The 16,719-nt window shown below is 34.7% G+C and overlaps 1 protein-coding gene across 1 annotated transcript in view; it reads left to right on the top strand.

The window, feature by feature from the left end:
• The window catches only part of ATP7B (ATPase Cu transporting protein 7B), a 60,780-nt gene that overhangs the window by 22,707 nt on the left and 21,354 nt on the right, over positions 1-16,719 (top strand). The window contains exons 12-16 of the mRNA XM_051219312.1: positions 5,325-5,433; positions 9,483-9,607; positions 10,194-10,325; positions 12,346-12,531; positions 14,000-14,113. Of these exons, the coding sequence (XP_051066171.1) occupies positions 5,325-5,433; positions 9,483-9,607; positions 10,194-10,325; positions 12,346-12,531; positions 14,000-14,113 (666 nt within the window). The remainder of the gene's footprint in view (positions 1-5,324; positions 5,434-9,482; positions 9,608-10,193; positions 10,326-12,345; positions 12,532-13,999; positions 14,114-16,719) is intronic.

Raw genomic sequence — 16,719 nt, 5'->3', positions numbered from 1 at the left:
TATCAAACTTCTCTTTCACTGTTATTGGAGATTGTGAAAGGCCAGTCAGTAACAACGTAGAACTTCGTACGTACGTACATCAGTTCGAGTTGCCATACCATACTAGCACAGAGATGCAGTTGCCGAGTCGAATTCCGTAGTGGTAGAAGTAGTAAGAGTATAAACAGTAATCGGAAACATTAGGGCTTGAAGATGTTATTCAAGGAGTATAATGCAGTGGAATAAATTTGGAAAGAGTGAAAAAAGGGACATGAAGAATTCAGGAGATTAGAATTTGGGAGAACGCAAAGAGTGGATGCACTTGCGCCATTGCAAGCGATTTTGAGCCATGTCATCGCACATCGAGGCAGTCGGTGGTTGGGCATACGTAACACGTGTCCCAGCCATCTCAACTGATGAAGTTTCACTACGTTATCAATTGATTTGCCATCCTTACCTAGTACCAGTTTCCTAACAACTGCGTCACTTACTCGATGGTCCCAGGATATACGAGCAATATTTCGAAGACACCTATGATCAATACTAGTAACGTACGAATATCCTCTACTCTTACCGGCCATGTTTCACTGCCATAAAGTAGGACGGAACGAACTGCTGCGCAGTAAACACGTCCTTTGGTTGATAGACGAATATCTCGCCTACGCCATAAATGACGCAAGTTGACAAAAGTAAGCTAGTCGAGCCTTCTGTATCCGTGCTGAGATTTCGTCACATACCAGACCACAAGGGCTGATGAGACTTCAAAGATCAGTGGAGCGGTCGACACACTCAACTACTTCACTTCCTATCATTAGTTCGGGTGTCAATGCAACCCAATCCTGAATCAACATTTTTCATTTCGAGGGGGAGAATCGCATCCCGAATATGCTTGCATTTGTGCTTAGAGTGATCAGAAGACTGCATTTTGTCAGCGTCTTCGCCAAATAAAACTATGTCATCGGCATATTCTAAGTCAATAAGTGAACCTCCCGGTAGAAGTTCAACCCCTGGAAATCTAGACGAGGAAAGTGTTATCTCTAAAAGTACGTCAACGACAAAGTTAAACAAGAATGGAGAGAGTGGACAGCCCTGACGAACGCCACTTGAGGTAATCAATTCTGATGACAGTTCACCATAAGCTCTCACTCTACCAGTTGTATTCGAGTAGAGAACCTTTATAAGGTTAATGTATTTCTTTGGTACTCCTTTCAGTGACAAAACATTGCCATAGAACCCCACGATCAACAGAGTCAAATGCCACCTTAAGGTCGAGAAATACTACGATTGTGGGGCGTCTGAATTTGTGTCTGTGTTCTAGAAGCTGACGTAGTGTGAATATCTGGTCTGTACAACCACGTCCAGGTCGAAAACCAGCCTGGTTTTCTCTAGTCTGTTCTTCAAGAGCTTTGGTTAGGCGTCGAATTATTATTGAAGCTAATATTTTAGACACTATATTAGTCAAACTGATTCCTCTGTAATTGTCACAAGAGGACTTTTATCCTTTCTCATAGACTGGCACAATCAGTGATTGAGACCAGTCAGATGGGATTACGTCCAGTTCCCAAATTCTACCTAAGACCTCAGTTAATCTCACTGCTAATACTGGACCACCATCCTTAAAAATCTCAGGAGTAAACCTGTCAGGGCCTACTGCTCTCCCTCGTTTCAGATTTCCTATGGCTTTTTCAACTTCGTAAAGGGACGGAGGACCTACATTAACTTGCCATTCAGGTTGGCTGGAGATCGTGGGTAACCGAAGTGTGGCTGAAGGCTAGTTGAACTGATCCCTAAAGTGTTCTGCCCATCGATCCAATCTCCTGGATTGAGAATGTATAATATGTCCATCTTTCTCTGAGATTGTTTCGCTAACAGTCGGTTTCCTAATACCGGTTTCCTTAACAAGTCTGAACAATTGTCTGCTATTACCTATTGCCTCTGCCTTTTCCATCTCTCTTGGTTTCGCTACCCACCACTGTTCACGATCATTGCGTAGGCTTCTTGTCAGCTTGCGCTTAAGCTGACTCCGCCCTTCGTTATGTTCAGAGCCAGATGGAATGAGTTTTCGAGCATCTATCAGTGCGGTAGATGCTGCGGAGATTCAGTGTTTCCCTCTAACATTGTGGTTTACGGCACTAGCAGATATCACTGTTGTTTCCACAGCTTTTCGGATATCATTCCATACTGCCTCGGGGTGGGCATCACATACATGGCTGCCTAACTGTTTTTCTAGTTTTTCCTGAAATATACTCTTAACTTGACTATCATTAAGTGGGACCCTAAGAGATTTCCTTGCAGCGTCTTTCCTACGTCCAGTAAGACGCAGGCAAATACGCGCTCGTACTAGAGCATTATGTGAATCTAAGCATATGCTCCAGAATGAGCGACAGTCTTCTATCGAGCCCCTCCATCGGTGGCTGATTGCGATGTGATCTGTTTGGGTCCAATGTTGGGACGAATTAGGGGGTCGCCATGTTAAAAGATGTTTTTCCTTATGCTTAAAGTTAGTATTTGCAAGGAACAGCCGGTTATCTGAGCATGTCTGCGACAGACGGTTGCTATTATCTGTTCTTTGAGCCACGACACTATATGATCCACCCAGGTGTCTTTCCTTTTCGCTTAGTTTACCTACTTGAGCATTAAAGTCACCAGCCACTATTATTACATCAGAGCGCCTAGCTTTTCGGAGAAGGTCGGAGAGCTTTCTGTAAAACTCATCTTTTACGTCATCTGCGCTGCAGTCAGTGGGAGAATAAGCAGAGACGACGAAGAGGCAACGACGAGTGCCCCTATCTTTCCGAGTCTTTATTGTTCCGATTAGTCGGACAGCGCACAAACGACTGACTACTGGGATCCACTCTAAGAGAGCTAGTTCTGCCCTAGGACTCAATGCTATACCTACGCCAGCGAGTCCACGGGAAGCAGAATCAGGGCTTCCAGATACACGAAGTGTGAATCGAGTTGGTTCTTTATTTTGGCATGGTGAGGTCAAATGAATGACGCTACTCGGATCCTGTATGCGCGTTTCGGAGATGCAGCACACATCGATGGCGCGGGATTCTAAAGTCCTAGCTAAGGAAGCCTGTTGTCCTATTTGGCACAGTGTTCGGACGATAAAAGCTCCTACATGTAGTTTAGAGCGTGGTTTCAGGAGACCAGGAATAACGTTCCACGTACTCGAATCGTTTGCCCTAGCAGTGCTAGGTGATAAAGGGACATGAGAAGGGTTAGTCATGGAGATAAGAGAGGTATTAGGAAGTGTATGAAGGATTTGAATGCGACCAACTTGGTCTCGTGTGCTGTTACGGGTATGAGGGCTGATGTCACTTCCCGGCTGCCCACACCGTGTAAGGGTATTTCTTAAGGAACTTGGATTGATGTTGGCTTTAACAACCTAGGAGCGTGACCGCAGAGCCCAAGGGACAACTGTTTGAGGTCGGTTGTACACGGCCTTTTTGTGGGAGATTTTTGACGTGTTAGCTCCATTCTTCAAAGGACCTTACCGCCGGAGACGGAAATCCGTGAGGTAAGGTGAGGTGTGACACTTTTAGGGTCGACCTTTTCTAACCCCTTTCTTCCTTGTGAGAAGGCAGCATCGCTGCAGCTGCTGGTTGTCTGAGGGAAACACTTTACTGCTGTCACACCCCTCTACAGTCAGCAGTACGACTTCGACCTCAGACCTTGAGTTGCTGCTTTTAGTCTTACCGTTCTCCAATCGACCTGTCTGGCATGGTCGAACCTACAGGAACATATGTTCCAGCCAATATAGCTCGGTTGGGTCATCACGATAGGCAAGCCCGACCACCGCGTCAAGGTAGCAGCTACGGTCGCGTGATACTGCTTAACTGGTCTCACTGATCATCTTTACGGATGGTGGTCCGATGTATTTTAAATTATGACCTTGATAAATATAATCCTAGTGAGGCGTGTTCTCACTACTTCAGTGACATGATATTTTCTCAGCTATATATACATAAAATCACATCACCAATGCATCTAAATCTAAAAACTGCTTCGTCTCTATTTTGTTGTTCCTAAGCTCCAGATAAGCTTCAGATACTATGTTAGTCAAACAGGTTTCAATGTGATTATCATCACAGGATTTTTGTCCTCTTTATTAGCCGGTACGATCAACAATCTAGACCGGTCAAATGTGTTTACGTTTATTTCCCAAATCTGGTCCCTCTGCCTAAAGATCTATCGAGTTCATCTATCACAACGTTCTTGGATGAGTTGTTAGGTAAACACAAACATACGCATCTGTAGACAATTGTTCACAAATAATTGTACGATTTTGATGATGGCTGTGGTAGTTCTCGATGTTTCAGCTCCGTACTGTAGAACTGTCTTGACGTTCGTATTGAAGATTGTGACTTCGACATTGGTTGACAGTTGTACTGAGTTCCTCATGATCTTCAACTGTATGAATGCGGCTCTTGCTTTACCAACCCACAAATTTGCGTCTGTATAAGATCCTCCTTCTTCATTGATGTTGCTGCCCAGACACTTGAAAGTTTTCACCTCTTCCAGAGCTTCTTCATCGAGTGTGATTGGATTTATGTTCTCTTTGTTGTATATGGAGATCTTGCCTTGTCTCCTATGTATGTTGAGGCGTACTGATGTCGAGGCTGTTACTACACTAGTTGTTTTCATCTGCATTTGCTCATGTGTATGGAAGGGTCAGTTCATCTACGAAGTCCAAATCATCTAATTGCATCCAAACTGGCAATTTCAATATCTAAATGAGTATAATTTATCAGTTATCTTTCCCTAAAAAAATATATCAGTTGTCCCAGCGTCATATTCTACTTCTTTTGTGATTAAAATCCTGAAAAAACGTTTAAATTTTTTTTGAACAAAAGTATTAAAATTCATCGTTACAAATCAACAAGTTCATCCAGTATATAAGGTCAGTCTCATTCCATTTATTTATGATCTGAATCTTGTGTCGTTTGTATTATAGAAAACTACTTAAAGATAAAAGTTGTTAAAATAGAATGAGACAATCTATAGTTTCATTACAACAATGGATCATGTATTTGGTTGATATATATCTTTATATGACAATTTCATTGACATTCCTCTTAGTGCAATCACATAGAGGTGTGTTCTGTTGTATTATGCATATTTGTGCGTGGTCCTACGTTGTAGCTGACTGACATGATACCCAGCTAGAGTAGAATATAAATTGATACTTTGACTCAATAATTAAAACGTTTTCCATCTACATTATTAATGCCGATTGAAAAACGTTTCCGTAGGAGAAATTATTATCCCGTGAAATTTTTTTCTAACATAATTTCACCACACATCTTGTTTTTATTTTTATTTAATATTTATGTAAAAAGATTCTTCCGGGTGAAAAAGTTCCTGTTGATTCTGTCATTTTAATTGGATCCACATCATGTGATGAATCGTTGATTACTGGAGAAAGTATGCCAGTCGTTAAAAAACCAGGTTTGTTGATTTGATAAATTGATTTATTGTAGTATGTTATCAGTAATTCTGTTTTATGTAAGATTTTGAGTCAAATGTTCTCAAAATAAAGAAAAAATAAAATATTTAATGGTAATATAGATGAGATTTTCTGTCTTCTGGTTTGTTTTCCATGCACTTCTATGATGATTTATTCCCAATACCTGACTGTTATTTTCGTTTCCCTTCTCATTCATGAATATAAATGTTGTATATATAAATGCATAATGCATACTTTCATATGTAAATTTCGTTTTTTAATTTCTGTACATCATTATTTGTTTATCCATCGGAAAGATTCATTCAACTAGAAATATAAGTATGTTGTAACATTTGTTTATCTGGTGGTTTGTCTTTTAAATATGTTTATTTCCTTTGTATGTTTCATTGGTCTTTGTTTTCCTTTTCTTCGTTTGCATTTATGTATGTGTGTGTGCATGAGGAGATGGGATCGCTTTATTAATTGTCATTTGGTTTGGGGGATTTTTGATGTTTTTTTTCTTCAGAATTTGAAAGCAATGACAGTTTTAGACGTAGATCATCTAATTAGCACTGATCATTTGGGTTTACTGTTAAAACAGCACATACAGGCTGATAATATTGTTTAATTTTTCCGATTAGATTGTTATCACGCTTTATTCTATTATATGGCAATATCGATATCCACATTTATACATATATGTGATAAATCCAAAATCAATCAAGTCATTTTGTGAATTAATGATAAAGATGAAAAAGCATTACATAATTAATCATAATAAATGTAAATTACAAATTATGACAATGTAAGACGATGATAAATGTATGTTCAATAGTGATAAGATTTATAACAGTTTGAATAAATACTTCAAAAAATGAAAAAAATAAACTTGTTAAAATAATAATGATAATTCCGATTTATAACTGTCCAACCTGAGTAGGTGGATTCATTGAAAAGAGTATTTTTCGTTCATGTACCTTTGATGTGAATTCAATTGACAGTTTACAATAGTAATTGTTAGTGTACATAATACGAGACTGTGTGAATAATCAGTTTAAACATATACGTAGTTCAAAAAAAATTATAAAAGGATTGAATATAAATGAATAAAATGGTCAGATTTAGGTCTTCTCTAGTCAAAAAATGTACAAATGTAGTGCACACTTCTTTTATGAATACATGAACTAAGGTTGTTAACTCTAATCCATATGACTTCCTTCATATGTAAGAGACAAGATTGGACCCCATTGGAAAAATCAAAAAGCGTACGATAAATAACTGTTATTGTTCTTACCACTATTGATACATTCGTCATCTTACTACGAAGTTTTACTGTATTCCTTTTTCACTGTTATCACTGATTTATAAATTCCCTTGATTTCTTAAACATTTTCTGATAAATATATGATCGAAATTGATATTGTTTACTCATGTATGTATTTTTGATTTACACAATGGAAATTTCTAATATTTCTAAAGTGTTTTGTCCTTTATAATAACAAATGGATAACTCGAAGTTTTTGCATTACGTACGTAGGAATTGACTTGCTATTGCTAGTCATGGTGTGATGTATATTTCCTAATCATTTCAGTCTATGGATATTTCTCGTTTACTTATTCATTAAATAGAAAAAGACAATTAATTATTTGGAAAGTAATATTTTGATACTCTATGCCAACTAGTCATACGTGAAATGATAAATGAGAGATGCTGGCGGCACTTGCTTTTAATTAAGCTTTAGCTTCACCTTCAAAGGAAATATATATGCTGTTGGTTAAAAATATGGTTTTCTCACCCAACTATCTGATTTGGGCTTTTATATATATATATATATATATATATATATATATATATATATATATATATATATATTACTGCAAACTTAATACATCTGTCAAGGACGGTTTTCTATTCCTGAACCATTTGATTTCAACAAGGCTGTAGCACTGTACCTTAGTTTGACGCTCTTCAACAGTGAGCACCTCAGCATGGCCCCTATATAGCATGAAACTCTCTACCCAACTTCAGTTAATTTGCTGTTTCAAGAGTTTTAGCTCGTATGAATCGATCTTTTTGATCATTAACCAAGTGATCTGAAAATCACTCAGTTATAATAATTATTATTACACTAGCATGATATTGATTATAGTTATTGGTTATTTTTTTCGCTTAGTATGGGTTTAGTTTTGTTTTGTCACATCTTCGCACTGTTTTGTCGTTTTGTGGTTTCTTCACTCCATTATTTTCATATTCCTTAGTTATTAATTTACCTATTATCTGTTTGTCTGTGTGTACAAAAAGGAAAAAGGATTAATTATAATACGAAGTAATTTTTATTTTAAATGTGTTGTATAAATATATCGACTTTTCGGTAGGTGATTCTGATGGTTTAATAAGTGATGGTGGAATTCAACACATTTAGCTTGTGATAACGTACGATCAATCTGCCTCTGAATTTCCAATTCGATTGAGTAGCTTAAAGGGGAAACGCGTTAGCGTCTGAAGTGATATGTAATGGGGTCAGTTCTTGGCGAGAACACGTCAGTACTCGAACGGTGCTGCATCTAGCTGATCTTTCCCAAATTGAACGAAGTAGACGTCCTAGACTCCACTTCTAGCCGTAATCTAACTTTACTAAATGCTTATAACTAATTGACAAAAACTGAATTATTGATAATTCCTCACATCAACAACAGGAAAATACTAACTCTTACAACGAGTGTTGATATTATAAACTGAATTTAGTATGATAGTTTTTTGTTTCAAATTTTACTATATTTCATCATTTTCATTTACTTGATGCATAACTATTTGAAATATACACATACACACAGTGTACTAGCACAACTTCTAAAGGAATAATAGTTTGAGATGCATGTTTCCAATATCACTTCATTCTACTTTGGCTTTTCTGAGCTAATTAATATCATTAGCCCCTTATGTAGAAGAAAGGTGGTACATAAAACCAACCAAAATGGATCTATACTACATTCTAAAGTATCACTGAATGATAAAAAAAAGCAAAGAAATATTGTTCACTAATATTTGCTTAACTTTTTTTCTTAGTTTATTAGTTAAATACCTAATTTGTTCTTATCAAAAATGATTATTCACGACCAAACAAATGATCTCTCATTGTATGTTGTTATAGAACCGTCTGTATTTCAAAATAGTGATAATCGATACTATAAAATATGCATTACCTATTTGCTTGATCTGGTAATCAAGCTACCTGATTTCCCAACTCTCAGTATTTGTACACTCGTTTGTTTAAACTTCACGGTGGTAAATGTAATTATTATTTATTATATTTTTTTCAAAGATGAAATTCATATCAAAAGTGAGAGTAATTTTACCATCAGTTAAGTCTCGAATTCTTCCATGTAGTCTAGAAATTATGGATTTAGTCTAATTTTTGCTGAACGGAAGAGGGGTTAGTAAATTCGTAACAAGTTATTATTTATAGTGGTGTGTGGAATGAACCGTAATTGTGCATTTAAATAAAATATTTTTATAAATTAAAACATCATTATGTACTTCAATACTTATCGTGTTTTACATGTTTACTTCAATTTACTACTTAAACAAACATATTTCATTTAAATGGTTGTACAATTGTACAAAACAATTCCTCAAGGGGGTTTATGCAGTAGTAATTCGTAATATGGTCGGATTTAATTTTATTTCAAAACTCCATAACCATTGTTAACAATTTTATTAATGGCTAACAGTAAATTCCTAACAGTTCATTACGTTCTATTAATAACTCCTTTACTGTATGTAATTGTATCTTAGTTTTGATGTTCACATTGAAACTGGAACCTAATTCAATCATGGTTGTTCATATGGACAAACATAGAAACAAAGTTATCTTTAGTCCAATGTGTATAACTTAAATATTATCACCTTGATGCTAGTTGTGGTCGTAAATGAGGATAAATTGAACTGTTGCAGTTATCTGTGACAATCGTCTTAAGATCGTTTCGCATATCAATTTAATACAGATTATCTGAATCATACTGATAACTTTTTTTCTGTATGTGTATATAGGATCAGATTTGATTGGTGGTTCTATCAATCTAGCTAGTATTGTATGGGCCAAAGCAACTCATGTCGGTGAGGATTCAGCCTTATCTCAAATCGTTCGTCTTGTTGAAGAGGCACAAACTTCGAAAGTTGGTTTTTTGTTAAATTATCTTGTGAAAAAAGTGACCACTTTTATTTGTTTGTTCATGATTAAGAAATACTAATTTTTTTATGTAAAAGTTTTGTTTGTATTTGGTAATAGCTTAGTTTGCGGGTTTCCATGACCTTTTTTCCCATATTTAGTTTACATTATGCATTTTATTAATTACTTTTTTATCAACTTCAAATGAGCATTTGCGTCTTTAAGGTGTTTCACTCCGATTGGGGTAATTGAACAGTGTCGTTAACTTCCATACAAAATATGTATTCAAACTCAATGTACACATTATAATCGAGATATTTGTCCTCAGAAAAATACGAAACTCTTCGTGTACTTTTATAATCCATTTATGAGAGAATATCATTAAGTCAACACATCTTTTAGTTCGTAACCCATAAAATGACCGATTTTATCAAATCGTCTTCAGAATTTGGTTAAATTAGTAGTCAGAATTTAAAGTATGACAAGCGCGTCACTCTTCTAGTAAACCTATATGGTTTCTGATCATACTATTTTATACAAATCAATTGTAATAGGTATATAAATTTTCTCTATCTGTTTACCTTTCGTTGTAGGCACCAGTACAACAGCTTGCAGACAAGATTGCTGGTTATTTTGTTCCATTTATTTGTTTAGTGTCATTGACAGTTTTTATTTTATGGATCACTTTAGGCTTCTTGGTACCAACAACCATAAAAGGCTATGAAGTAAGTTGTTGTCCATTTTCTGTAAATGTCTATTGCTCGAGGTTTTTTTTAAAACCAGATTTTACCTTTTTTCGACCATTGTAATTATTCATTGTCGCTGTCGAAAGAAATATAGATACAGTTGGCATGTGCTCATTTACTTTTATAGCTTTCAGTTGAAATGGAACTTACAACAATGAATTCGACCGAATTTCCTGTGCTTTCTCCGTTAAATCTTCACGATTGGATAACGGCATGGATATACAACGTTCGTTTGACTTTGGGTCGATCTCTGGCCTAAAAAATGTGTTTATATATTTATCATTGGGCAAATATACTTCCTAGCGGTTCTATTTGCACTAGATTATTCCTATTAAATATGACCTATAAAGGTAGAGAACATACACATTTTGGCAGTATTCGATTATGTACGCAGATCACGTGTTTAAATAAGCTGTTGAACTGATCCGGGTAGGGAGATGAGATTTCTGCCCTTGGCTAGTTAACCAATTCACCTATTAATAATAGCCGATTAATATTTGCATGTCATACTAATTATGTGGTCGTATGACAGCATGGTGGTCAGTGTATGAAATAATTTCGTGGCATGAAAGAAAGCTGCAAAGGGTTGGCCTGTGTTGGTCCTTCACGACTCCATGGCTGGGGTCCGAGAGATGGTGCAACACAGTGGCTAGAGACGTTATCAGATATGGCTCAGAATAGGAGCCAGTGGCGATCCTGCTGTAACCTTCTTTTACTCCATAAAAAGTGGTTGTATCTTCCTTAACTGAAAGATCTCTTTTGATTGTACGTTTCTGTTTCCCCCATCATTATTATTATTACACTACCTTACACTAATCTGTTCGTTACTGTTCTTTTTTTTAACGCTCCACACCTCTCTTTTTTCTTCTTTCTTCTCTTCAAATTCTCATTGTTTTGTGTGGCGCATATATATTTGGTGCCCCTTTGTACCAATATTTATGTGTTCAAATAAATAAAAAATGACAGCATGTGGTCGATCCGGGATACCACTCAGTTACATCATTTTGTGACTCTGGTTTTGTTGAAAATCACACGAACTGATTTTCACTTAATATTGTCGTTCATTCTGCACTAGGGTTGTAGCTTCCTTAATTAGACGCGTAAGTTTTGATCAATAGGTTTTAGTTACATTTTCTTCCTATCTACTTCACTGTAAAATTCCATATAAGGTCATGTCATTACAATCACTGTCAACTGTTATCTTTATCTACTTACTATACATTCTTCAATTCATTTACAATATCTTCATTTGGCGGTTTTTGTAACAAATCCTATACACTTAAAATATGCAGAAAATGTCTTACATTTTACTGAAACTGGGGTTCATGAGTATTTTATATTGTTGTTGATAGTAGTATTATTGTTTGCTTATTCCATTGTTGATATAAAAAAGTAAAATGAATGATGTAGAATGGGTTTTTTTGGTATCATCGCTTTTGGTAGTACATCTTATGTTATCCGTCTAATAGATTCAGTTAGTTAGTCAATCTAATTAATCAATATAAAATCTGGCATTCATGTGTTGGACAGACCGATTTGCATCAAGCCATATCATTACAATGGAATGAAATCAACAATATGAATTGTCGATAAATCAACGAATCAGTTATATTAATAATAATAAAGAAAAATATACACAGATAATATATGATTCAATAAGATGGAATGAATTCACTGAATAAAATAGTATGCGTTAATATCATATATACAGGAAGATTTAAAAAAAGTGTACAAATATCTGCACCAGTATGATGGGTTTTTAAACTATGCCGTATACATTCTTCAACTATTCATAACAATTATTGTGTATAGATTATTGGATTAGACTTGCAAATAAAAAATATATTGAACATCACAATAGTATCTCATATGTCTGGTACATTAATCATGATATATACTTTCATCTATACTAACTGTACTTAGCTCTGAACCTCATTTTTTCTTTGCATATATTTGTATCTGTGTTCATACGTGCGTCTTTAAATTTTTTAAATTTCAGCCTGGTTGTTCCATTCCCCTGTTAGCTATTGATCATGCTTTTCGTATGGCTATCACTGTATTAACCATAGCTTGTCCATGTGCTCTTGGCTTAGCCACACCAACAGCAGTGATGGTAGCTACCGGGACTGGTGCATTAGCTGGTATATTAATAAAAGGTGGTCAACCTTTAGAGAATATGCATAAAGTATGTCTAATTTATTGCATATTTTTGAATTCTCGAATATATATATGATAACTTCTATTTTACGTATACTATATATGTATAAACATTGAAATGCTAATATCTAAAGTGGTTAACGACGTATAAAAACTGATTTGAAATATCGCAGAACAACCACTGATTTTGGAAACATAATACAAGTTATCTTTAAACATAGATTTTATGTTGATTAAATAAGAGATATCCGTTCATGAATATGGTTCATAGTGATATCATCACCATCACAACATGCAGTAATAATCCCGTCCATAGTTGTTACGTCGTTGAGTGTTCAGATATAACTTATGTTTCATAGTCGTCTGGCGAATATTGATGAACTGGCTTTGCAAGATTAGATTTAATAGTTAGTTGGATATTAGTTTCAATGCTTTTCGCTCGAACTCAAATCACGGATTACATACAAGGAGTTTTTTCCAAAGTGAAATATTCGACAAAAGGCTAGAACGATCAGGTCATAAGCATTATTCAGTGATTCGGATTAGAACCATTTCAATGAACTACATTGTCTGTTATCCCTCTCTCTTTTTCCCTATTCTATTCAATAAGCAAAGTTATCATCGTAATGAACTGACTTAGTACTTGTGAAGTAAGCAAACAAATAACTGTAAGGGTAATGTAGAGAGGAGTTTAAAACAACTACGATGAACTTTCAGCCAGTCCTCAGCCAATTAGAAAAACGATTTTGTAAATGAACAGTTTATGGAAAAGAATACAATAGTATTACAAAGTATAATCGAATTTTGTATATATAACGAGTTTATTTAAGTTCTCTATATGGTATTCTTTCCTTAAATCGAAAAAATGGCATTTAAATCCCCTCTTACAAATTTAAAACATCTGTTTTCTCAAGGTCTTATAAGGGCGAAAGTAGGTATTAGAAGTCCTCATCTTGCTTTTGCTTAGGGATTCAGGTTTAGAGTTTTCACTGCAAATCGATATCAGCTTTAGTGCAACAATTCTGTTTAGCTATATGGACAAACAAATTTTGTTCAACAATCTAAGAGGTACTGTGTGATTAATTCGTCCATAAAATGAAGTCCCAAACAGTTTAAGTTTGTTTCAGAATTTCAGGATCTAGGATTGATATTTAAGGATAATATCGATAAGTCTGTTACATACAATGTTTAATGCTATCATTTTTACTCTTATGTACCAAAACATAATCTATTGTTATTTGAACACTATACATAAGTACTTCTACTGCTCGTTATGTGTATTTTACAGATTTCGCTCTGGAACCTAAAAGTCGCATTCTTGATTCTAATTGGTTTGTTACTATACTTCTTACCAAATTTTTTGTCCAACTATACTGCTTATATATATATATATATATAATATTGTTGCATCGATCTTATGTTAATCGGTGTATTTATTTTCTCAATTTCAGAATATATTATATTAACGTTTTTTGTTCCTTCTGCAAACTTTTTAGTTAACTACAATATTATTTGATAAAACTGGAACAATCACTCAAGGTCGACCACAAGTTATCCGTATTATCATGTTTATACCACCTAATGGTGAAATGGAGAGATCCACAGAAGTAGTAAGTACTCGTTGTGGTTTTTTTTCCTTTTTATTATTTTGTAAAACATAACAAAATGTAAATACACGAAGATTATTTTTTTCATGGTTTGTGGGATGTGATCTTTGTTAAAAGTACCCTTTGCTATTGATCAATAATATATAATCTTAACTTTCACTTGTTATGGTTCCTTAATCATCGACTAAATTAAGAATTCCGTCTTGAATTTAAATCACTAGTGAATACATGGTAGTAATATTTATATATCCTCCTACAAAATAGAAAATTCTTTAAAATATAACTATGACATTGTCAATATACAATTGTTTACTACCATTATTAGTTCAGTAAATGATAGACAATGAAACATAAAATAATTTTATATGTTAAAGCAGAAAAAACAGCCGAATGATCTGGCTTTTACTGTGTAATAAGTAACGAATGTGTTTACACGAAATTGTCATATAATCCTTGTCTTTTTTTCTTTGATTTCTTGAGTTACGTTTATTCATTAGGTAGATTTCACTGAATGTAAATAAAATACAGTTAATTTGCCATACATTTAATAACCTGTAAAATATACACTATCAATATAACCTTTTATTTGATTACTCATTAGACGTTCTGTTTGAATGTGCACTGGTACATTCTTTTCCTTTGCTAAGCGTTAGTACGAAGACTTTGTGGGGATAACCGATGTGTTTTTCAAGTGCGAAATTACAGTGTCATGATCAAATATGAAAACTATACATCACATACATTATTTGCACCTCTTCATTCGGCTGTCTTTTACGTGCTTCATGATTCTTTCGATTCTGTTGTAATGACAATTACTCTCTGTTTTCATTCCTGTTCACTTCAGTTCAATCTTCTGCTGCAGGCATTCTACTTCTGATTGGTGTTACACACTACTTATATCTGTCGACATAAGTAACATGCGCCACGGTGCATTAGTTACGTAATGTCTGCAGAAGTAAATAGGATTTTTAATGTACACTTATTTGCGGAGTTTCGTTTTTTCAAACAATGATGATTGAATACTATAACATATTTTGATTGTAACTGCTTTTTTAATGTTATGGTGTTTGACTTGTCTTTTATAACAAACCAGACTATCTACATTAGATTGAAAGATTGTTTGTTGACCATCTTTTATGATAATAAGGCTTGTGAAATTCAGGGCCTGTTGTTTGTAATTTCGATTTAACTCAAGGACTATCAGTAGCATCTTTAACAATGTGCTGCCTATTTCTCACAATAGCGATAGGAAATTACAAAATGTCCAAGGCAAAGAATAATAGAGAGTTACTACTTTTGTCCCATGAGTTTTTACACTCAGTGATATTCTTTGTTTGTTTGTTTTCTAAAATTTTCAATGATGAATGTATATTCTCAATATTTAATCTTTCTCAATATCATTTCATTCTACAATACAAAATATATTATATCAATTACAATTATTTAGCTTGTGATATCTATCGACAACCATCAATTGCTCATAAATCATTTTAAAGTCTTTCGTTTGTGCTTGTGTGTGTGTTGTTAGTAATATAAATTACTAGTAAACTGTGTAAAGAAAAAGAACAAACTCTGATAATCAATACTTAATGGAATGAATTAGCACAGAACTGTTTAGTTACATTATTTATTATTCATCTGTTTAGGTGCATATGCACCTATATTAAAGATTAACTTGAACTGTATATGTGACAATTGATGAACGCATCATCGCCGACAATGTTATAAATTGATTTGCTTAAATTACATTTTACATAGTTTTATTTAAATGATTCATATTTGCATTTTGGTTTAATGTTGATACTTATTATGGATTAACTAACTTCCAACTGGATAAAAACTGGGACCGACTATTTGTATTCGTAAAACTATTCACATTTTTTACTGTTGAATTTAGTCTCTTCGAAAAGATTTACACTCAATTTTGTTTATGAGCTTTCAGTTGAAAAGTTTCAATTGTATGCGTGTATATTGGTGTAAACTCAATGCCTACAAATACAATATCCCTAATTACATGCATAATTATAATCAGTTTTTGAATCAGGTAGAAATTTTCAGACGAGACTGTTCTGGGGCGGGGGCACCTCTACTAAAGTGAATATAGTCCGTCACAGATGGGCCAACTAGTTGGTTGAAAACTGTAAGCGTAAGATAACTTTACACCATTGTTTGCTTGTCGTGTAACATCCGAGCGTGCAATAATAAGGTTAGATAATGACGGCTAATTTGTTGATGTCCTCAGTCTAAGGTCAGAGCAGTCCATGAAATTATTAACTATCATTCTAGGGGTTGTGGAGATTGTTAAGTTTTTTGGTTGAGATCATGAACCGATTGATGTTAGACCATCATTGAAAGCCTGGAAGCAATGGACGGCCGTTTCGTTCTATTATGGGACTCCTCGGCAGTGCGCATCTACGATCCCGCTCGCGCGGTCTGTTGAACTGATTCAAATCGTTAGACGGAAATTACCTGATTAAGGTCTGCTAAATAACCAGCCATCATTAGTTAGAGATGTTAAATTACATGGTTTTAGAATCGATTTCGGTGACCCAAATGATTTTACTTTTTATTATTTTCTAGATTCCGAATGTCAATGTTCCGCCATACAT

Source organism: Schistosoma haematobium, chromosome 4 (assembly GCF_000699445.3).
Source record: "Schistosoma haematobium chromosome 4, whole genome shotgun sequence".
In the NCBI taxonomy this organism is placed as follows: domain Eukaryota; kingdom Metazoa; phylum Platyhelminthes; class Trematoda; order Strigeidida; family Schistosomatidae; genus Schistosoma; species Schistosoma haematobium.
This window is presented reverse-complemented; position numbering and strand designations above follow the sequence as displayed.